Consider the following 17,202-nt stretch of genomic DNA (forward strand, 5'->3'; position numbering starts at 1 on the left):
TCATTTTCTTTCGTCCTATTTCGATAGGACTTGCGGTTTCCAAGCAAAATCGTGAAAACCTAAAAAATGTGAAGTTTCACCGCGATTTTTTTAAAAATCCCTCCAGCGGTGTTTTCTTGTTTTTGGATTTTTCTCACCTATGAACATTGCTGTTTCAAAATCCGCAAAAACTTCCCTGGTGTAAGCGGTTTTCACTTAAAGTTAGTTAAGGCGCACCATGTATGAACTTGTTTTATAACGTAGAGATACAGTCAATGCATTGTCCCAATTTAAACTTCTATATCTCAATAACGGTAAAACCTATGAAATTATCTCAAACGTCAATCATCTAGAGAATTTTCATAGCTACGACATTTTCTCATTTCTCATTTCGATAGGACTTATGGTTTCCAAGCAAAATCGTTAAAATCTATAAAACCCCTAAAAATGCCAACTTCGAGATTTATTTAAAAAGCGTTCGGCGGTTTTTTTGTTTTTTGATTTTTCCCCTCTATGAACATTGTAGTTTCAGAATCCGCAAAAACTTCCCAGGTGTAAGCACCCTCCATTTAAAGTTGCTTCAAGAGCACAGTGGTTAGTCATGGCGCACCATGTATAACATTGTTTTATAAGGTAGCGATACAGTCAATGAATGCATTGTCCCAATTTAAACTTCTATATCTCAATAACGGTAAAACCTATGAAATTATTAAGAAGGTCAATCTTGTGAAGAATTTTCATAGCTATACAATTTTCTTTAGTCCCATTTCGACAGGACTTGCGCTTTCCAAGCAAAATTGTGAAAACCCAAAAAAAATGTCAACCTGAATCGCGGTTTATTTAAAAAGCGCTCCTGCGATTTTTTTTGTTTTTTGGTTTTTCTCAACTATGAAGATTGTAGTTTCAGAATCCGCATAAACATCCGGGTGTAAGCACCTTCCATTTAAAGTTGCTTCAAGAGCACCGCGTATTTTGAAGTTTCCTTCCTTAAGACTCTATCTTAAGCTAGGTGGTGTCTTCTTTCTTATAAATTGAAACCTTTACATATATTACAAAATTATTTAAATAAATTATTATTTTTTTTTAACAAAACTGATATACAAAAAACTTTACATAGCTTCTAATAAACAAATTAAAAACAAAGGAACATCTTATGTGTATTTGGCGACCAATTTAGCGGCGAATTCAATGTATTCCTTCTTGGCAGCTTCTTGGGATTTGCCCTTTTGCTTGTTCCACCATTCCCATTTGGCTTTGCCCTTCAAGTCCAACATACCGGGCTTATCGGTGGTGTTGTCACCAACGGTGGCTTGCTTGAAGAGAGCATACAATTCCAAGAATTCTTCGTCGGTGGGACGCTTGGTCATGGTCTTGATGCTTTCAGCGGCGGCATTGAATTGCTAAACGAGGATGAAAAAGAAGTAATAATAGAGGGAGTTAGTAAAATTATCGAGAAGAATAGGAAAACAAATAAAACTTACTTCATCCAAAGACATGTTGATTGTTATTTATTAACGCTAATCTGCAATGAAAAGAGGGTGATATAAAGGGTGAGGTTAGCAATGTTATGTAAATTGTTGGATTCCTTATCGTCTTAAAGTTTTATGAGAGATTATATGTGTTGTAAAAATTTATTTTATGGCGGGTTTAAATTTATAATAAGCTAAAATAAATCATTTCAAGTTTAGTATTTTTTTTTTTAATTATACCATCAGATTTGTATATAAATTGGAAAATCATTATGATTGCCAAAAGAATTCTAAATACTTTAATTTTAAAATATTTTTTGAAGGACCTGTAGAGCTATAGAAAGTCAACAATTCCTGGTTCCGATGATACTTCAATAAGTCTTATATTGCACTGTGCGACACGAAAATTATTAACCAAATTCTGACACCGCAGCGGGACAGAAAACCAAAACTAAGAAGACACGTGTCCCGGCGGTTTTCCCTTTCACTTCAACCGTTCCTAGATTCTTTATATGTTCTAGAAATATATAATATAAAAATTACACACAGTGTTATTGAAAGACCAGCAGAATCATGAATTGTAGATTTTAGGAAACCTTTTTCTGAGGGTAATCGCAGCTATGAGTTGTGAAATTTCATCACAAATTTCAATTGTGATTTAAACCCCAAACTGACAGAACCATGTTTTAACTATCCACATCTTGCCATCTCTATTCCAACCTGCCTTATTATGAATAATTAACATAATAAACTAAATATTCAAATCGGCACAAACCTTTTTCTATAATTTATGTCAAGTCATTTGTTTTTGGCAAACAACAATGTGTCGAGTCTATGGATTTTTCTAAGCCGTTTTCTATCTTCATTAGAAAGTTGGTATTTAATTCACAATGAATTATTAATATTCTTTTATAGAGCCTTCGATAATTATCACTATTATCAGCATCTTTGTTTCTTTTTTATGTTTCGTTTTTTCTGTTTTGACATTCTCAGGAAGTTAGACAAATTTAAAAAAAAAACGTTTCACCAATTTACTTTGACTTTCTCTAACAGAGCTTCTTCTTATAACCAGCCCAACCATAGTTAACGGTGGCCGATGTCGCCTGCAAAAAGAAGAATAGAGAGACACACGATCAAAGCCAAAATACCATAACAAATTTAACAGTTATGTACTTTTAAGCCAAATTGTGTCTTTTTTATTGTAACTATGAAATTGTTTAGCTTCTGTTATTGTTGTTGTTGTTGTTACAAAGTTAACAACATTAATAACCGTTAAAAAGAAGCATTTGCCAAATGAGCGGATATAAATGGTTTAAAAAAGAAGACACAACATTTTAATGAAGTGTAGAGGAGGAGGAAACGCACAACAATGAGACAGGTGTATGAATATTGCTTGGGAATTGTTGTAGTACACGGGGAGAAAAAATGTTATAACATGGTTTGGAACTTTCCAGTCTGGCTTTGTCTTGAAAATTTTCTTTAAAAATGCCATAAGAATAGAGCCTACTCTAGTCCAAAAAAACTTCTTAAAAAATCCAGGCCTTATAGCCTGGCCTAGTTCCAAAAAATCTTTAAAAATGACAGAAAAAAATCGTACAAATTCTTACTTATGGAGCTTTTCTTCAAGAATCAAAAATCCACGTTTATGGAGCTTAAAAAATTCTTTAAAAATCCACGCTTATGGAGCTTAAAAAAATCTTTAAAAATCCACGCTTATGGAGCTTAAAAAAATCTTTAAAAATCCACGCTTATGGAGCTTAAAAAAATCTTTAAAAATCCACGCTTATGGAGCTTAAAAAAATCTTTAAAAATCCACGCTTATGGAGCTTAAAAAAATCTTTAAAAATCCACGCTTATGGAGCTTAAAAAATTCTTTAAAAATCCACGCTTATGGAGCTTAAAAAATTCTTTAAAAATCCACGCTTATGGAGCTTAAAAAATTCTTTAAAAATCCACGCTTATGGAGCTTAAAAAAATCTTTAAAAATCCACGTTTATGGAGCTTAAAAAATTCTTTAAAAATCCACGCTTATGGAGCGCAAAAAATTCTTTAAAAAACCACGTTTATGAAGAGTAAACAATTCTTTAAAAATCCACGTTTATGGAGCGCAAAAAAAAAAATACTTTAAAAATCCACGTTTATGAAACGCAAAAAAATTCTTTAAAAATCCACGTTTATGAAGCTCAAAAAATTCGGTAAAAATTCACGCTTTGGAACTCGTCCTAGTCCACAAAAATTTCTTTAAAAATCCTCAATTGTGGAGCCTGGTATATATAATTGTTCCACAAACATCCCAGAAGGGACAAGGGAGACTTCTCTTCTTCTAGTGGACAATAATTTCTTTAAAACTTTACGTTTATAAGGCAAAAATATCTTTAACAACTCAAGTTTATGGATCCTCGGGTAGTGTACAAAAATGTCTTTAAAAGAACACTTTTACGGAGCTTGACCTAATCCACACAAATTTCTTTAAAAATCCTCGTTTACGGAGCATGACCTAATCCACAGAAATTTCTTCAAAAATCCAAGTTTACGGAGCATGGGGAAGTGCCCAAAAATTTTCTTTAAAAAAAGTTTTGATGCCTCTTCTGGTCCACAAAAATTTCTTTAAGAGTCCTTAGTTTTGAAGTCTCTTCTAGTCCACAAAACTTTCTTAAAAAACTTCAATTTTGGAGCCTCTTCTAGTCCACAAAAGTTTCTTTAAAAATCCTCAATTATGGAGCCTCTTCTAGTCCGCAAAAAATTTCTTTAAAAATCCTCAAATCTGAAGCCTCTTCTAGTCCACAAAAAATTTCTTTAAAAATCCTCAAATCTGAAGCCTCTTTTGTCCACAAACATTTCTTTAAAAATCCTCAATTGTGGAGCCTATGCTAGTTCTCAAAAATTTCTTTAAAAACCCTCAGTTATTGAGCCTCTTCTGGGCCACAAAAATTTCTTTAAAAATTGTCAATTATAGAGCCTCTTCTAGACCACAAAAATTCTCTAAAAATCCTCAATTATGGAGCATCTGGCAGTCCACAGAAATTCCTTTCAAAATCCTCAGCTATGTAGCCTCTTCTGGTCCACAAAAATTTCTGTAAAAATCCTTAGTTTTGGAGCCTCTTCTAGTCCACAAAAATTTCTTTAAAAATCCTCAACTACTACAACAACTTCTCAATTATGGAACCCATTCTAGTTCTCAAACATATCTTTAAACCCTTCAGTTATGGAGTATCTTCTGGTCCACAAAAATTCTTTAAAAATCCTCAATTATGGAGCCTCTACTGGTCCACAGAAATTCCTTTAAAAATCCTCAGCTATGGAGCTTCTTCTGGTAAACAAAAATTTCTTTACAAATCGTCAATTATAGAGCCTCTTTTAGTCCACAAAAATCCTCAATTAGGGAGCCTCTTCTAGACCACAAAATTTCTTTAAAAATTCTCAATTATGCAACCTATTCTAGTCCTCAAAAATGTCTTTAAAAACGCTCAGTTATAGAGCCTCTTCTAGTCCACAAACATTTCTCCACAAAAATTTTGTTAAAAATACTCAATGATGGGGCCTATTCTAGTCCACAACATTTTCTTTATAAGTCCTCCGTAATGGAGCCTATTCTTGTCCTCAAAAAATTCTTTAAAAACCCTAAGTTATGGAGCCTCTTCAGGGCCACAAACATTTCTTTAAAACTCCTCATTTATTGAGCCTCTTCTAGTCTACAATAATTTCTTTGAAAATCCTCAATTATAGAGCCTTTTCTAGTCCACAAAAATATCTTTAAAAACTCTCAATAATGGAACCTATTCTATTCTAGTCTCAAAAAAATCTTTAAACCCCCTAGGTTATGGAGCCTCTTCTTGTTCACAACAATTTATTTAAAAATTCTCATTTATAAAGCCTCGTCTTCCCCACACAAATTTCTTTACCAATCCTCAAAAAATCCTGTCCTAGTTCGCAGAAAATGTATTAAAAATCCTGAATTATGGAGCCTCTCCTAGTCCTCAAAAATTTCTTAAAAAATCCTCAATTATCGAGCATCTTCCATTCCACAAAAATTTCTTTAAAAATCCTTAATGATGGAGTCTCTTCAAGTCCTTAAAAATTTCTTTAAAAATCCTCAATTATGGAGCTTCTTCCAGTCCATAAAATTTCTTTAAAAATCCTCATTTCTGGAGTCTCTTCTAGTCCACAAAAATGTCTTTAAAAATCCTCAAGTTTGGAGCCTCTCTGGTCCACAAACATTTCTTTAAAAGTCCTCAGTTATAAAGCCTCTTCTAGTCCACACAAATTTCTTTAAAACCCTGGTTCACAAAAATTTCTTTATGAAGTCTCTTCTGGTCCACAAACATTTCTTTAAAAATCCTCAATTTTGGAGCCTCTTCTAGTCCACAAAAATTTCTTTAAAAATCCCCAGTTATGGAGCCTCTTCTGGTCCACAAACATTTCTTTAAAAATCCTCAATTATGGAGCCTCTACTAGTCCACAAATATTTCTTTAAAAATTCTCAATTATGGAACTTATTCTAGTCCTCAAACATTTCTTTTAAAACCCTTCTGTTATGGAGCCTCTTGTGGTCCACAAAAATTTCTTTAAAAATCCTCAATTAGAGAGTCTCTTCTAGTCTACAAAAATGTCTTTAAAGATTCTCAATTATGGAACCTATTCTAGTCCTCAAAAAATTCTTTAAAAACGCTCAGTTATAGAGCCTCTTCTAGTCTACAAAAATTCTTTAAACATCTTCAATTATGGGGCCTATCCTAGTCCACAAAAATGTTTGTAAAAATCCACGTTTATAGAACTGGGGTAGCGAACGAAAATTTCTTTAAAGTCCTCAATTATGGACCCTATCCTAATCCACAAAATTATTTTAAAAAATTATCATCCATAGAGCTTGGGTTATTTCTTGAAAAATCCTCGCTAATAGAGCCTGGCCTAGATTTGAAAAAATTCGTTAAATATCCTTATATATGGAGCCTGGCAGAGTCGCCGAAAATATCTTTAAAAATCCAAGCTCTATGACTCATTATCCTAGTCCACAAGAATTTCTTTAAAAAACCTCAGTTATGGAGCCTCTTCTGGTCTACAAAAATGTCTTTAAAAACCCTTAATTATGGAGCCTCTTCTACTCCACAAAAATTTGTTTAAAAATGTTCAGTTATGAAATCCATTCTAGTCTTCAAAAAATTATTTAAAAATCCTCAATTATGGAGCCTATCCTAGTCCACAATAATTTCTTTAAAATTCCTCAATTATGGAGCATATCCTAGTCCACATAAATTTCTTTAAAAACCCTCAGCTATAGATCCTCTTTTGGCCCAGAGAAATTTCTTTAAAAATCTCTAATCATGGAGCCTCTTCTAGTCCACAAAAATTTCTTCAAATGTTCTCAGTTCTAAAGCCTCATCTAGTCCACAATTTTTTTTTAAATCCTGAATTATGGAGCCTATTCTAGTCCACAAAAATGTCTTTAAAAATCCTCAATTATGGGGCCTATCCTAGTCCACAAAAAATTCTATAAAAATCGACGTTTATGGAGCCTGGGGTAGCGAACGAAAATTTCTTAAAGTCTTCAATCATGGAGCCTCTCCAAGTCTACAAAATTTTTTTTTAAAAATCCTCATTCATAGATCCTGGGCTGGTTCAAAAAAATTTCTTGAAAAAGCCTCCCTTATAGAGCCTGGCCTAGACTTGAGACTAGAGTCACTGAAAATATCTTTATAAATTCAAGCTCTCTGACTGATTAATTTTTCTAACTGTATTGCTTCTCTTCACCATTAATATGCAACACCAACATTAAACTTCAACTCATCGTTGTAATGACACCAGCCAAGTCTTTTATCTATAATGATGTTGGGATATTTGTAACGGAAATACATTTCAATTTTATTTTCTTTGTTTGTAATAATCCACTTAAAAATGGAATGAAGCGTAACGCCCATGTTCATTACGAAAAAAAAGAAACACCATTACGACAGTGCCATGCAACGCATAATTTTCTCTATCGAATTGAAATGAAGAAAATTTGAAAGTCATACTTAAAGGTGGTGTAATTGAAACACGAACTTCACTGCACTGCAAATAGCGTGAACTTGGTAAAAGACATAAAATACAATGTAAAGCTGTAGACATTAAAAGTATGGGAGAATCCGCAAATCAAAGACTTTAGACTCTACTCCGCATACTAAATATGAGGTGAGGAAATATGGCAGGCATAGTTGCGGTTGATGGTTTTTACTACACATTACTTTGATGTAAAAACTTTGTGGAAAAAAGAGAGTTCTTCAAATTTCACCACAATCGGCTGACATTTGGTTTCTAAGGACTATCAGCAGGGGATTTAAAATTTAAGGTGTTATAAGATTTTCTTTAATTTTCTTTAATTTTTGAGTCAAGTCAGAACACTTTTTCTCACTGTGATTGAAATGCTGAAATGGCACTGGAACACTTGATGGATTGAAACTAACAATATGTCGCTGAACATTTTCAGACACATTTTAGTAAAATATATATTATACAATACCGCAAATAAACTTTCCGATGCACACCATAGCTCTACACATAAATTACAAGTTCAAACAGATCTAAGTATGTATGTATGTATGTATGTATGTACGACAGTTTCAGTTCAATCGATCACTTAGCAATCACCCCACTATTGGAACTATCTGTAAACTGCACATTTGTTTTTTAGTTGTTTTTTTTTTAATAGTTTCTGTTTTATGACTGTAATTAATTATATGCAATTTTAAATTCTCTACAACTCAATTCCTTTCTTATTTCTTTTTGTTTCAAACAGTAATTTTTTTATTTGCGAAAAAAAACATTTCACTTTTCCATTTACTTTTTGGATTTCTTTTCGATTTGTTTCAATTTAAATGTATTTTTTTTTGTTTTCAAAATCCACCGCACATCTCTCTCTCTCGCCAAATTAAAAAAAAATAATAAATAAATTACCGCTAGCACACACACTTACTTCTTGTTGTGAAAACAGGTAAAAACGTTCTGAATTCAAATCAACATTTCACTTATAAATATAACGCTTTTTTGAATAGAAGAAGCACCATCGCAGTCAGACGCTTCGTTGTTGCGTCGTCGTTTTGTTATATGTTCGTCGGCATAACTACCTACCGGCGTTTGCAGTACCCACATTGTTGTTGGGGCGATGAGGTTTTATTGTTGATGTTCCAACAAAAGCGTCGATCAAAAGAGACGATAGCAGTGATCGCATCGAAGCCGCTATATTTGCAAACACTCATACAAAAGAGCTTTTTTGATAAAGTGCTTAATGGGGCTGGAAAAAAATGGTATCATAGGACTATAACGACTTGTCAAATAAAATTTCATAAAAATCCAGATTTATAGAACCTAGCCTAGTCCTCAAAAATTTCTTTAAAAATCCCCATTTATGGCCTACGGCTAAGGGGACTACTTTATTTAAAAATCTTTTTTTATGGAGCCCAGCCCAAATTAGACAAGTTTCTTTAAAATTCTCATTAATGGAGCCTGCCAAGTCTACAAAAATGCCTTTAAAAAATCCTCATTTATGGAGCCTGGCTCACCAATATTTTTAAAAAAATCCTTATTTATGGAACCTTGCTTAGTCCCCTAAAATTCCTTTAAAAATCCTCATTTATGGAGCCTGGCTTAGTCTACAAAATTTTCTTTAAAAATCCTTGTTTATGGAGCCTATCCTAGTCCACAAACAAATCATTAAAAATCCTCATTTATGGAGCCTACATTAGACCACAGAATTTCTTAAAAGATTCTCCTTTATGGAACCTTGTCTTGTCCTCTAAAATGTCATTAAATTCCTCAGTTATGGAGCCTGGCCTAGTACATAAAAATATCATTAAAAATTCTCATTTGTGAAACCTGGTATAGTCTGCAAAACTTTCTTTAAAAATCTTCACCTAGGGATTCTGGGTTAGCCTACAAAAATTTCTTTAAAAATCCTCATTTATGGAGCCTGGCCTAGTATTCAAAAAGTTCTTTAAAAATTCTCAATTATTTTGTCTGGCCTAGTCCTCAAAAATGTCTCTAAAAATCCTCACTTATGTAGGATGGCCTAGTCCTCAAAAATTACTTTAAAAATTCTCATTTATGGAGGCTGGCCTAGTCCTCAAAAATTTCTTTAAAATCCTCAACATTTTCTTTAAAAATCCTCTCAATTTTCTGTGAAAGTACTCATTTATGGAGCCTGACCTAGTCCACAAAAATTGCTTTAAAATCCTCATTTATATACCTGTCCTAGTCCACTAAATTTCGTTAAAATTCCTCATTTATGAAGCCTTATAAAACTCTTTGAAATCCCTCATTTATGGAGCGCGGCCTGAGTCACAAACATTTCTTTAAAAATACTCATTTATCTAGCTGGCCTAGGCTTTTCGAGCCGGCTGGCCCAATTTGTGCTCTATAGACCCATTCTGAAAGAAAGGGTGCTTTTATAGACCCTTTCTGAAAGAATGGGTACTTTTATAGAGCCTTTCTGAAGGACAGGGCGCGTCTATAGACCCTTTGTGAAATACAGGGTACTTCTGTAGACCTTTTCTAAAAGAAAGGGTGCTTCTATATATAGACCCTTTCTGAATAAAAGGGTGCTTCTATAGACACTTTCTGAATAAATGGGTGCTTCTGTAGACCCTTTCTGAATAAAAGGGTGCATCTATAGACCCTTTCTGAATAAAAGGGTGCTTATATAGACCCTTTCTGAATAAAAGGGTGTTTCTATAGACCCTTTCTGAATAAAAGGGTGCTTCTATAGACCCTTTCTAAATAAAAGGGTGCTTCTATAGACCCTTCCTGAATAAAAGGGTGCTTCTATAGACCCTTTCTGAATAAAAGGGTGCTTCTATAGACCCTTTCTGAATAAAAGGGTGCTTCTATAGACCCTTTCTGAATAAATGGGTGCTTCTGTAGACCCTTTCTGAATAAATGGGTGCTTCTATAGACCCTTCCTGAATAAAAGGGTGCTTCTATAGACCCTTTCTGAATGAAAGGGTGCTTCTATAGACCCTTTCTGAATAAAAGGGTGCTTCTATAGACCCTTTCTGAATAAAAGGGTGCTTCTATAGACCCTTTCTGAATAAATGGGTGCTTCTGTAGACCCTTTCTGAATAAAAGCGTGCTTCTATAGACCCTTTCTGAATAAAAGGGTGCTTCTATAGACCCTTTCTGAATAAAAGGGTGCTTCTATAGACCCTTTTCTGAATAAAATGGTGCTTCTATAGACCCTTTCTGAATAAAAGGGTGCTTCTATAGACCCTTTCTGAATAAAAGGGTGCTTCTATAGACCCTTTCTGAATAAAAGGGTGCTTCTATAGACCCTTTTCTGAATAAAAGGGTGCTTCTATAGACCCTTTCTGAATAAAAGGGTGCTTCTACAGACCCTTTCTGAATAAAAGAGTGCTTCTATAGACCCTTTTCTGAATAAAAAGGGTGCTTCTATAGACCCTTTCTGAATAAAAGGGTGCTTCTATAGACCCTTTCTGAATAAAAGGGTGCTTCTATAGACCCTTTCTGAATAAAAGGGTGCTTCTATAGACCCTTTCTGAATAAAAGGGTGCTTCTATAGACCCTTTCTGAATAAAAGGGTGCTTCTATAGACCCTTTCTGAATAAATGGGTGCTTCTATAGACCCTTTCTGAATAAAAGGGTGCTTCTATAGACCCTTTCTGAATAAAAGGGTGCTTCTATAGACCCTTTCTGAATAAAAGGGTGCTTCTATAGACCCTTTCTGAATAAAAGGGTGCTTCTATAGACCCTTTCTGAATAAAAGGGTGCTTCTATAGACCCTTTCTGAATAAATGGGTGCTTCTATAGACCCTTCCTGAATAAAAGGGTGCTTCTATAGACCCTTTCTGAATAAAAGGGTGCTTCTATAGACCCTTTCTGAATAAAAGGGTGCTTCTATAGACCCTTTTCTGAATAAAATGGTGCTTCTATAGACCCTTTCTGAATAAAAGGGTGCTTCTATAGACCCTTTCTGAATAAAAGGGTGCTTCTATAGACCCTTTCTGAATAAAAGGGTGCTTCTATAGACCCTTTTCTGAATAAAAGGGTGCTTCTATAGACCCTTTCTGAATAAAAGGGTGCTTCTACAGACCCTTTCTGAATAAAAGAGTGCTTCTATAGACCCTTTTCTGAATAAAAAGGGTGCTTCTATAGACCCTTTCTGAATAAAAGGGTGCTTCTATAGACCCTTTCTGAATAAAAGGGTGCTTCTATAGACCCTTTCTGAATAAAAGGGTGCTTCTATAGACCCTTTCTGAATAAAAGGGTGCTTCTATAGACCCTTTCTGAATAAAAGGGTGCTTCTATAGACCCTTTCTGAATAAATGGGTGCTTCTGTAGACCCTTTCTGAATAAAAGGGTGCTTCTATAGACCCTTTCTGAATAAAAGGGTGCTTCTATAGACCCTTTTCTGAATAAAAGGGTGCTTCTATAGACCCTTTCTGAATAAAAGGGTGCTTCTATAGACCCTTTCTGAATAAAAGGGTGCTTCTATAGACCCTTTCTGAATAAAAGGGTGCTTCTATAGACCCTTTTCTGAATAAAAGGGTGCTTCTATAGACCCTTTCTGAATAAAAGGGTGCTTCTATAGACCCTTTCTGAATAAAAGTGTGCTTCTATAGACCCTTTCTGAATAAAAGGGTGCTTCTATAGACCCTTTCTGAATAAAAGGGTGCTTCTATAGACCCTTTCTGAATGAAAGGGTGCTTCTATAGACCCTTTCTGAATAAAAGGGTGCTTCTATAGACCCTTTCTGAATGAAAGGGTGCTTCTATAGACCCTTTCTGAATAAAAGGGTGCTTCTATAGACCCTTTCTGAATAAATGGGTGCTTCTGTAGACCCTTTCTGAATAAAAGCGTGCTTCTATAGACCCTTTCTGAATAAAAGGGTGCTTCTATAGACCCTTTCTGAATAAAAGGGTGCTTCTATAGACCCTTTTCTGAATAAAAGGGTGCTTCTATAGACCCTTTCTGAATAAAAGGGTGCTTCTATAGACCCTTTCTGAATAAAAGGGTGCTTCTATAGACCCTTTCTGAATAAAAGGGTGCTTCTATAGACCCTTTCTGAATAAAAGGGTGCTTCTATAGACCCTTTCTGAATAAAAGGGTGCTTCTATAGACCCTTTTCTGAATAAAAGGGTGCTTCTATAGACCCTTTCTGAATAAAAGGGTGCTTCTATAGACCCTTTCTGAATAAAAGTGTGCTTCTATAGACCCTTTCTGAATAAAAGGGTGCTTCTATAGACCCTTTCTGAATAAAAGTGTGCTTCTATAGACCCTTTCTGAATGAAAGGGTGCTTCTATAGACCCTTTCTGAATAAAAGGGTGCTTCTATAGACCCTTTCTGAATAAAAGGGTGCTTCTATAGACCCTTTCTGAATAAAAGGGTGCTTCTATAGACCCTTTCTGAATAAAAGGGTGCTTCTATAGACCCTTTCTGAATAAAACGGTGCTTCTATAGACCCTTTCTGAATAAAAGGGTGCTTCTATAGACCCTTTCTGAATAAAAGGGTGCTTCTAAAGACCCTTTCTGAATAAAAGGGTGCTTCTATAGACCCTTTCTGAATAAATGGGTGCTTCTATAGAGCCTTTCTGAAGGACAGGGTGCGTCCATAGAGTCTTTCTGAAATACAGGGTGCTTCTGTAGACCTTTTCTGAAAGAAAGGGTGCTTCTATTGACCCTTTCTGAATAAAAGGGTGCTTCTATAGACCCTTTCTGAATAAAAGGGTGCTTCTATAGACCCTTTCTGAATAAAAGGGTGCTTCTATAGACTCTTTCTGAATAAAAGGGTGCTTCTATAGACCCTTTCTGAATAAAAGGGTGCTTCTATAGGCCCTTTCTGAAAAAAAGGGCGCTTCTATAGACCCTTTCTGAATAAAAGGGTGCTTCTATAGACCCTTTCTGAATAAAAGGGTGCTTCTATAGGCCCTTTCTGAATAAAAGGGTGCTTCTATAGACCCTTTCTGAATAAAAGGGTTCTTCTATAGACCCTTTCTGAATAAAAGGGTGCTTCTATAGACCCTTTCTGAAAAAAGGGCGCTTCTATAGACCCTTTCTGAAAAAAGGGCGCTTCTATAGACCCTTTCTGAATAAAAGGGTGCTTCTATAGACCCTTTCTGAATAAAAGGGTGCTTCTATAGACCCTTTCTGAATAAAAGGGTGCTTCTATAGACCCTTTCTGAATAAATGGGTGCTTCTATAGACCCTTTCTGAATAAAAGGGTGCTTCTATAGACCCTTTCTGAATAAAAGGGTGCTTCTATAGACCCTTTCTGAATAAAAGGGTGCTTCTATAGACCCTTTCTGAATAAATGGGTGCTTCTATAGACCCTTTCTGAATAAAAGGGTGCTTCTATAGACCCTTCCTGAATAAAAGGGTGCTTCTATAGACCCTTTCTGAATAAAAGGGTGCTTCTATAGACCCTTTCTGAATAAAAGGGTGCTTCTATAGACCCTTTTCTGAATAAAATGGTGCTTCTATAGACCCTTTCTGAATAAAAGGGTGCTTCTATAGACCCTTTCTGAATAAAAGGGTGCTTCTATAGACCCTTTCTGAATAAAAGGGTGCTTCTATAGACCCTTTTCTGAATAAAAGGGTGCTTCTATAGACCCTTTCTGAATAAAAGGGTGCTTCTACAGACCCTTTCTGAATAAAAGAGTGCTTCTATAGACCCTTTTCTGAATAAAAAGGGTGCTTCTATAGACCCTTTCTGAATAAAAGGGTGCTTCTATAGACCCTTTCTGAATAAAAGGGTGCTTCTATAGACCCTTTCTGAATAAAAGGGTGCTTCTATAGACCCTTTCTGAATAAAAGGGTGCTTCTATAGACCCTTTCTGAATAAAAGGGTGCTTCTATAGACCCTTTCTGAATAAATGGGTGCTTCTGTAGACCCTTTCTGAATAAAAGGGTGCTTCTATAGACCCTTTCTGAATAAAAGGGTGCTTCTATAGACCCTTTTCTGAATAAAAGGGTGCTTCTATAGACCCTTTCTGAATAAAAGGGTGCTTCTATAGACCCTTTCTGAATAAAAGGGTGCTTCTATAGACCCTTTCTGAATAAAAGGGTGCTTCTATAGACCCTTTTCTGAATAAAAGGGTGCTTCTATAGACCCTTTCTGAATAAAAGGGTGCTTCTATAGACCCTTTCTGAATAAAAGTGTGCTTCTATAGACCCTTTCTGAATAAAAGGGTGCTTCTATAGACCCTTTCTGAATAAAAGGGTGCTTCTATAGACCCTTTCTGAATGAAAGGGTGCTTCTATAGACCCTTTCTGAATAAAAGGGTGCTTCTATAGACCCTTTCTGAATGAAAGGGTGCTTCTATAGACCCTTTCTGAATAAAAGGGTGCTTCTATAGACCCTTTCTGAATAAATGGGTGCTTCTGTAGACCCTTTCTGAATAAAAGCGTGCTTCTATAGACCCTTTCTGAATAAAAGGGTGCTTCTATAGACCCTTTCTGAATAAAAGGGTGCTTCTATAGACCCTTTTCTGAATAAAAGGGTGCTTCTATAGACCCTTTCTGAATAAAAGGGTGCTTCTATAGACCCTTTCTGAATAAAAGGGTGCTTCTATAGACCCTTTCTGAATAAAAGGGTGCTTCTATAGACCCTTTCTGAATAAAAGGGTGCTTCTATAGACCCTTTCTGAATAAAAGGGTGCTTCTATAGACCCTTTTCTGAATAAAAGGGTGCTTCTATAGACCCTTTCTGAATAAAAGGGTGCTTCTATAGACCCTTTCTGAATAAAAGTGTGCTTCTATAGACCCTTTCTGAATAAAAGGGTGCTTCTATAGACCCTTTCTGAATAAAAGTGTGCTTCTATAGACCCTTTCTGAATGAAAGGGTGCTTCTATAGACCCTTTCTGAATAAAAGGGTGCTTCTATAGACCCTTTCTGAATAAAAGGGTGCTTCTATAGACCCTTTCTGAATAAAAGGGTGCTTCTATAGACCCTTTCTGAATAAAAGGGTGCTTCTATAGACCCTTTCTGAATAAAACGGTGCTTCTATAGACCCTTTCTGAATAAAAGGGTGCTTCTATAGACCCTTTCTGAATAAAAGGGTGCTTCTAAAGACCCTTTCTGAATAAAAGGGTGCTTCTATAGACCCTTTCTGAATAAATGGGTGCTTCTATAGAGCCTTTCTGAAGGACAGGGTGCGTCCATAGAGTCTTTCTGAAATACAGGGTGCTTCTGTAGACCTTTTCTGAAAGAAAGGGTGCTTCTATTGACCCTTTCTGAATAAAAGGGTGCTTCTATAGACCCTTTCTGAATAAAAGGGTGCTTCTATAGACCCTTTCTGAATAAAAGGGTGCTTCTATAGACTCTTTCTGAATAAAAGGGTGCTTCTATAGACCCTTTCTGAATAAAAGGGTGCTTCTATAGGCCCTTTCTGAAAAAAAGGGCGCTTCTATAGACCCTTTCTGAATAAAAGGGTGCTTCTATAGACCCTTTCTGAATAAAAGGGTGCTTCTATAGGCCCTTTCTGAATAAAAGGGTGCTTCTATAGACCCTTTCTGAATAAAAGGGTTCTTCTATAGACCCTTTCTGAATAAAAGGGTGCTTCTATAGACCCTTTCTGAAAAAAGGGCGCTTCTATAGACCCTTTCTGAATAAAAGGGTGCTTCTATAGACCCTTTCTGAATAAAAGGGTGCTTCTATAGACCCTTTCTGAATAAAAGGGTGCTTCTATAGACCCTTTCTGAATAAAAGGGTGCTTCTATAGACCCTTTCTGAATAAAAGGGTGCTTCGATAGACCCTTTCTGAATAAAAGGGTGCTTCTATAGACCCTTTTTGAATAAAAGGGTGCTTCTATAGACCCTTTCTGAATAAAAGGGTGCTTCTATAGACCCTTTCTGAATAAAAGGGTGCTTCTATAGACCCTTTCTGAATAAAAGGGTGCTTCTATAGACCCTTTCTGAATAAAAGGGTGCTTCGATAGACCCTTTCTGAATAAAAGGGTGCTTCTATAGACCCTTTCTGAATAAAAGGGTGCTTCTATAGACCCTTTCTGAATAAAAGGGTGCTTCTATAGACCCTTTCTGAATAAAAGGGTGCTTCTGTAGACCCTTTCTGAATAAAAGGGTGCTTCTATAGACCCTTTCTGAATAAAAGGGTGCTTCTATAGACCCTTTCTGAATAAAAGGGTGCTTCTATAGACCCTTTCTGAATAAAAGGGTGATTCTATAGACCCTTTCTGAATAAAAGGGTGCTTCTATAGACCCTTCCTGAATAAAAGGGTGCTTCTATAGACCCTTCCTGAATAAAAGGGTGCTTTCATAGTCCCTTTCTGAATAAAATGGTGCTTCTATAGACCCTTTCTGATAAAAAGGGTGCTTCTATAGACTCTTTCTGAAAGAAAGGGTGATTCTATAGACGCTTTCTGAAAGAAAGGGTGCTTCTATAGACTCTTTCTGAAAGAAAGGGTGATTCTATAGACGCTTTCTGAAAGAAAGGGTGCTTCTATAGACGCTTTCTGAAAGAAAGGGTGCTTCTATAGACGCTTTCTGAAAAGAAAGGGTGCTTCTATAGACCCTTTCCGAAGGAAAGGGTGCTTCTATAGACCCTTTCCGAAAGAAAGGGTGGTTCTATAGACCCTTTCCGAAAGAAAGGGTGCTTCTATAGATCTTTTCTGAAAGAAAGGGTGCTTCTATAGACCCTTTCTGAAAGAAAGGGTGCTTCTATAGACCCTTTCTGAAAGAAAGGGTGCTTCTAGTCCGCAAAATTTTCTTTAAAAATCTTCTATTTAACTATTGATGTTTCTTTTCATTTC

At 35.6% G+C, this 17,202-nt stretch overlaps 2 protein-coding genes across 3 annotated transcripts in view; one reads left to right on the forward strand and one right to left on the reverse strand.

Annotated features, from left to right (window-relative positions):
- Positions 1-17,202, forward strand: part of Exn (Ephexin) — a 408,096-nt gene that overhangs the window by 116,564 nt on the left and 274,330 nt on the right. The gene's annotated exons all lie outside the window — the stretch shown is intronic.
- Positions 1,027-8,510, reverse strand: Acbp2 (Acyl-CoA binding protein 2). Of its 2 annotated transcripts, none has more exons than XM_073982858.1 (3): positions 8,398-8,510; positions 1,461-1,501; positions 1,027-1,379 (listed from the first exon to the last, which is right to left on the reverse strand). In XM_073982858.1, exons 2-3 carry the CDS (start codon positions 1,473-1,475, stop codon positions 1,131-1,133), a joined length of 264 nt encoding a protein of 87 aa, XP_073838959.1. In that variant the 5' UTR covers positions 1,476-1,501; positions 8,398-8,510; the 3' UTR covers positions 1,027-1,130. The 2 variants fall into 2 exon arrangements, with proteins under 2 accessions (XP_073838959.1, XP_073838960.1); XM_073982859.1 differs by lacking the exon at positions 8,398-8,510 and adding an exon at positions 7,837-8,328.

This window comes from Musca autumnalis, unplaced genomic scaffold, assembly GCF_047663935.1.
Source record: "Musca autumnalis isolate F117 unplaced genomic scaffold, ASM4766393v1 scaffold_4, whole genome shotgun sequence".
Taxonomy (NCBI): Eukaryota; Metazoa; Arthropoda; class Insecta; order Diptera; family Muscidae; genus Musca; species Musca autumnalis.